A 6068-nucleotide genomic window follows, 5' to 3' on the forward strand; every position below is an offset into this window, starting at 1 on the left:
TGTTGGGTTGACGGTTGGACTCGATGATCTTAGACGTCTTTTCCAACCTTAATGATTCTATGAATTCTATGAATTCTATATTTCCAGCAAAATATCCCTGTATAAAAAGAGGAAGCATAAAGAAATATTCTGCAGGAACAAACCTTACTGGTCTACACTATCAATACTGGACAGGTATGTTAAAGCATATCATAAAAACATATTTTTCCCCCACCTTGGATTTTAGGGGGCAGGAAATTCCACAGCAGTTGAAAAGAAGAGAAGCTGACTGTGATGGATATGAATGATAGCTCTTCTCCATGACTTGGAGTAAAATGGTATTATTCTCTGTGGTCATTAGAAAGCATAAACAGCCAAGCAAGTCATTTAGACATTTTTGTAATGTTTTCTTTCTTTCTCTCTTTCTTAGCAAATGGGGAGGAGGAATGGGTAAAGGCAGGTCAGAAAGTATTAAAAAGGGCATTGATGTCTTCCAGAAAGTGAACTAACTTAATTCTTTCATTTTAAAAAAAAAGGAAAAACTGTGCAGTTTTGTTTATTCATTGCTCTGGATTAACCCTTTTTAAAGACTTCTGTCTTTTAAAATCCTTCCTGCGCAAACCACATGCTGCTTCATGAGCTCCCTGGGAGTTACTGAACCATGGGTGCCCTCGCAGCCACACTGCGGTCCCCACTGTCAGGGACAAGCCCAGGGAAACTCCGACGGCTGCCAGGTGCTTGGAAGTGGGTGCTCCATACTGCCTCTTCCCTCCCGCCTCCATTTTCTGCTTGTCTCTGCAATGATTGCTAACACTTGAATGAATCATTTATAACTCAGATACTTCTGGCGGTGCTGCCTGAAGAAGGACAAGTGCTTCTCCCGAATAATTCCTAATGGAAGCTTTTTTGGAAATGGGGATCATTATTCACACGTAGCTCCTCTCTTGGGTGTTGCAGGCACACATAGATGGCTCTTGTTAGAGGACAAGTGCAAAGTTTAGGTCAGCAGTTTCCCACTCGTCATTTGCAGGCAACTCTCTCGCACTCCTTTTTGTCTCTCGTATTTTCTTACTGCAAACGTGTGTTTCTTTTAAGTTGCTGGCACCTGGTCTCTGGCTTTGACACACGACTCCTCACAAGGGCTGCTGTGACAATCACGGGAATATCCCATCCCCCAAGGATTGATTTCCCCTTGCTCCTTTGTATAACGGCTGCAGTTTCTCTCCGCAGAAGTCATGCGGGATGATGAGGTGACCAAACGTTCCTCCTGGCACTACCCAGGGACCAACTCACATGCATTGCAACGATGCCACCCAGCCTCGACGCTGCTCATGTACCAAGAGCATAGGAGCATCACCAGCATTTCTCATCTCTGTGGGCCCAGTAATAAAAGCTAGAGACCTTGACTTTCTTTTTCACTTTATTTGCTTTCCAAAGAAAATGAGTTTCTCTTCCACAGGTTTTAGTTTTATAGGAGCTGTAAGAAGAGTGTTAAGTGTGACTGAAGACATTATCTAACTTTATGGCTTGTTGTGAAGCATCAACTCAGTTGGAAAGCTTTGCTGTTCCTTTCTGAAATGAGACTGCTATGTAAATTCCTCTCTAACCCCTATCACGCATATTTGTTAGTGCCACATTTAGAGTGCTTTCCACTGTACTTTGCACAGATGCTTTTATGGCCGCTGGCTGGTTTGGGGTCTTTTTTTATGTCTAAATCAATTTAACATTCCAAAAAGAAGAAACAGACATCTCAAGCAGCTTTAAAGATGCTAAGCCAGCATTTGCTTTCTAAACTGAATGCTTCCCTAGAGGCATGTGTCAACTCTGCTTTGTTTCATCTCATAAATTTAACCTAGCAAGGCAAACATAGTTAAATCAGCTTGTTAATTTACTTATTTTTAATGGATGAGTCCATTTAATGGCAAAATACAGAGAATAAATCATTAGAGCTTTTGTTTTCCTTTGTTTATAATATCCCAGCATTATAAAGAAAATAAAATTATAAAAGAAAAAGACTCATGCAGTAGCTGGAGAAAAAGATTTATTTATTTTAGTTCTCTTATTTCTGAAAATAATTTTGTTAGGAACATATGAGTAGGTGGGGGAAAGAACTAAAGGAACTATCTTTATTTTATGAACAAGGTTGAACTTGCTACATTCTGCTCTTAGGGAGTGGGAGTTATTAACAGCTGTTATAGAAAATGTTGAATTTTGATCACAAATATTATTTATTAAAGCTTCACTATTTTATTTCACGGGCCTCATTTTGTGGCACTGCAAAACGGATAATGTGCTCAGAACCTGTGCAAAAAGCAGATGCTGGGAAACAGAGTGTGGAGCTTTAGTGCAAATTGAGGGAGGCACAGGGGAATTGTCCTGAGAGGTACAGAGCTCCATGCAACTTGGTAAAGTGCTTAAAACCTATAGAGGTACCCATGTAAAACCAAAACAAATTTTGGCTCATCCAAACTGTTTGCTTGCCATTAAAAAAAAGTTCTGTTTTTCCTTATGTTTCATTTTTCATTCTATCATGTGCTTTGCTGTTAGAAAACACCATGACCAATATGATCTAGAAGAGCACTTTAATCACATGCTCATTGTCTAGTGCAAAAGTGTCTCAATGAACATCACCGAATTTATATCAATATCCACATCCAGCCATAGTTTGCTTATTTCTCTAAAATTAACCTAGAGAGCTGGCAGGCTGGTTAAACATAGATGTTACTTGCCAAGCTACAGAACGATAAAAGGCAGACCACGGAATAAATCTGAATTCATGCTGTGGCTTTCCTGGTTGACCACTGGATAATTGAATGCAGCTGAATAATAGTTAACCACCAAGGGACCAAGATTTGATACAGCATTCTCTGGAGCTTGTTGCACTGAGATCTGCCTGACACACTAACCTCTGTGTTTGTGGGGGCTGTTAATTGTCCCACATTATACCAATTAACATAATCTCTTCTTTCCAGCACTCATCACTACATGAAGCCTTGTAAAGTGACACTAGATCAGATTCTCTTCGAGTTTTTTCCCTTCTATCCCTAAATATAATTGCTTGCCTTTCCTGTTTAATAAACCTCAATACTTCCACAAGAAAAAATGTCTAATTTGTCAGCGTGCCAGGAAAAGGGGCATAACAGAGCAGAAAGTTCAGCCAAGAAAGTGCCTGAGGAAGTGACGTTAATTGTGCTGGGTAAAGATGGGCTGTGTCAGTACCTGCATTCAACTTCAAGGAGAGAATGAAAACCCGGTAGTTGAAAGAAAGACTAGTAAGCTTTCACATCCTGATTCATAGTAAATTAGTCTTCCCTATGTAATAATGATATGAATTTACTCTCAAAGTGCTGACTATTTAAAGGCAAGGGAATATAGCAAGGACTGTTTTTTCCCCCACTTCTTGAGACCTTGGTTTCTTGCACAGCCTGACTGAAGTCTCTAGTATAAAAAAGGACCAAAGTTCTGTATTTCCTGCATCAACCGAGTATATTTACTGGTTAGCTCTCCCATGCTGAACCCCATGAGAAATCCTTTCACAAAGAACTCAGTAAGGAGTGGCAGCACCTCCTGCAGATAGAAGAGAAGATTCAGAAAGGTTTATGTAAACTCATTGGCAGAGAGCAGCAGGCAAAATAGGTGTGTGGTTTTTTCTTTCACATTTTTAAGTTTAAAAATATAGAAATTTAAAAGTAAGGAATGTAATGAGATGGCGTTCATATTGTCAGCCTTGAATTAGGTGGCAGGGATCATAATTCATTGGATGACCAGCTTGTAAGGACAATGGGTCTTAACACTACTTTGTCTAAATCTGTCAGTAATCTAGCCAGTCATCGCAGACAAGATATCCTTCTTACCTGACTGAGAATCCGACCACATTTCTTTCCGATTTTTTCCACCAAATCAAAGATTGGGAAGTTCCAACTATTTAGCTGCTCCATCAGGGGATCCAAGTTGTCCATAACCAGAGGCTCAGGAGCAAGTACAGGCTTGTCCTATGCCAGAAATCAGAATAAAGAGAAATTTTAGTTCTGTGAAGCATCTCATGCGAAAATTTATGCTCTTAAAAATGAAGGTCACATTAGCATCATCTGTAAGCCAATGGTACTTGACTCAGCTCAGCGGAGATGTCCCCATTTTTACCAGCCCTGCAGCTAGTCACTCTCCTTTATAATTTGTTTCACTTGAATGAATAGGAAATTCTGCATAGGAAACATCAGTCTCTGAACTTATCCATGAGACACATTCATTTGTTCATTCATGGGAATCATCCATTCATTTCCAGGGGAGTCTCTCTTCTTCATTCTAAAATTTGCTGCAGTACAGAGGGAAAAGTGTTCAGGTTCTGCTTCCACATCAGGACCCATTTGTTATAATCTAACATGGCTAATGGAGTTCAGTCCAAGTGAAGACTTGTACTTCCTAAACTGAAACCTACCGATTTTTCAAGGTCTACAAATAGAAGATGGGGTGTGCCCCTCCTTTTACATTTCTCCCTGTATACTTCCTTGAATTTCATTATTACTAAGAAACTGTAGATGAGTAAATGCCAAAATATCTCAAGAAAAACGCCTTCTCTCAGCATGTCCAACTCCAATTCAACAGATTACAATAAATTTTTCAAGAGCTCATACCAACTTAAATTTATTAACTCAGTTCTACAGCAGGCTGTGGAAAATTTAACCAAACAAAGCTTTCCCTCTACATCTCAATCAAGCTTACAGCTGAATACAGTAGTCGTGAGAAGGTCAGCACTTGTTCACCATACTGCAATGTTCTTATGTTCAGGACATACACCAATAATAATATCATGCAGCACCCTCAGACAAGTGTTAATTTATTTTAAAATAAGGACCACTGTATATATTATTGCAAGGCCACTGAGAAGCTGAATTGGCTGAACAGGAAGACTATATATCATGCTAGCAGTCTGAGAAGATAATTTCTCTTCCTTCCAATCTATTCCCTTTAAAGGCAACGCTAACACAGAAGCCAAATGTTTCAGAAATGCCTAATGCCAGATCCATAAACTTATATTTCTTCATCAAGATAGATGGTTAGTGTTTCACAAGTGGCCAGTGCTTAGCAGCTGTCACACATTTCAATGGTTCCTTTCAATTCTTGAAAGTCAATCCTTCTACTGCAAGGTAGCAGCCTGCTGCAATTGTTGCTTAAAACCATGGTCACAATCTTTAGACAGCCCTAGGGTTTTTTTTTTTTGTGGGGGTTTGGGTTTTTTCGTTGGTTTGTTTTTTGTTGTTGTTTGGTTTTTTCCCCAGTGTCAGGATACATTCAGTCTGTTCTGCGAGTGGAACTTGAACAAGCTACCTCAGGTGGTATTAAGGGATGCAGAATGATGGTCTCCGGCATGTACGTCCTACAGACAGATCCCTTCCGCATCTGCTCTTTGGAGCAATCTGTCTCATCATCATTTTGTACGATATCACTGCTGTCACTGTTGTTGGTCTCATAGTCAGAAGTGGCTTGCGCAGGATCATCTACAACACAAATCACAAAACTTGTGTGAACAGCAAGGATTGCATCAAAGTCATCCTGTGACCTTCTGAATAATAGCAACAGGATCTCTGACTCATAATACATATGTGCTGCTTGGCTGGGTCCAAAGTCGGACAATCTGTCCAAAAGCATTAAAGCATATACCCTGCAGAGTGCAAAAAACGGGATCAGGGATTGAAGAGTGAGAAAAATTTTGAGGACCGTTATTTGAGCTGACTAGGTTAGATGAGGAAAACCATATTTCCTTTATATTTTAACTCTATTCGTCATTAGCATTTTGCACATGTTGTACATACAAAAAATAAAGGAGCCTCAAAGACGATTTGTATGGTCTCAGCTACGTATGTTCTCTTTTTATGACAGACAGTGAATGATTATTGAATTTTAAGGGATGAGGAGTTTTTGATGGACAAAGAATTACCTGTTCTGTTCAAGGTGTGTGTGGTACCATCAGTTCTATCTAGTGTCCGATCACCAGCTTCTATTTGGTTATAGGGCCTGCCACAGCTGAAATACATCAAGAAACATGCACAATATAAAGAACCATGCACATTAGACAGTCTTATGTAAAATAT

At 39.6% G+C, this 6068-nt stretch overlaps 1 protein-coding gene across 1 annotated transcript in view; it reads right to left on the reverse strand.

The window, feature by feature from the left end:
- PDE3A (phosphodiesterase 3A, cGMP-inhibited) overlaps positions 1-6068 on the reverse strand; it is a 100789-nt gene that overhangs the window by 21862 nt on the left and 72859 nt on the right. The window contains exons 6-8 of the mRNA XM_009332841.1: positions 5915-6000; positions 5305-5474; positions 3834-3971 (exon numbers count right to left, since the gene is read on the reverse strand). Coding sequence (XP_009331116.1) covers positions 3834-3971; positions 5305-5474; positions 5915-6000 — 394 coding nt within the window. The remainder of the gene's footprint in view (positions 1-3833; positions 3972-5304; positions 5475-5914; positions 6001-6068) is intronic.

The sequence above is a fragment of the Pygoscelis adeliae genome, unplaced genomic scaffold, assembly GCF_000699105.1.
Source record: "Pygoscelis adeliae isolate BGI_AS28 unplaced genomic scaffold, ASM69910v1 Scaffold38, whole genome shotgun sequence".
Classification (NCBI taxonomy): domain Eukaryota; kingdom Metazoa; phylum Chordata; class Aves; order Sphenisciformes; family Spheniscidae; genus Pygoscelis; species Pygoscelis adeliae.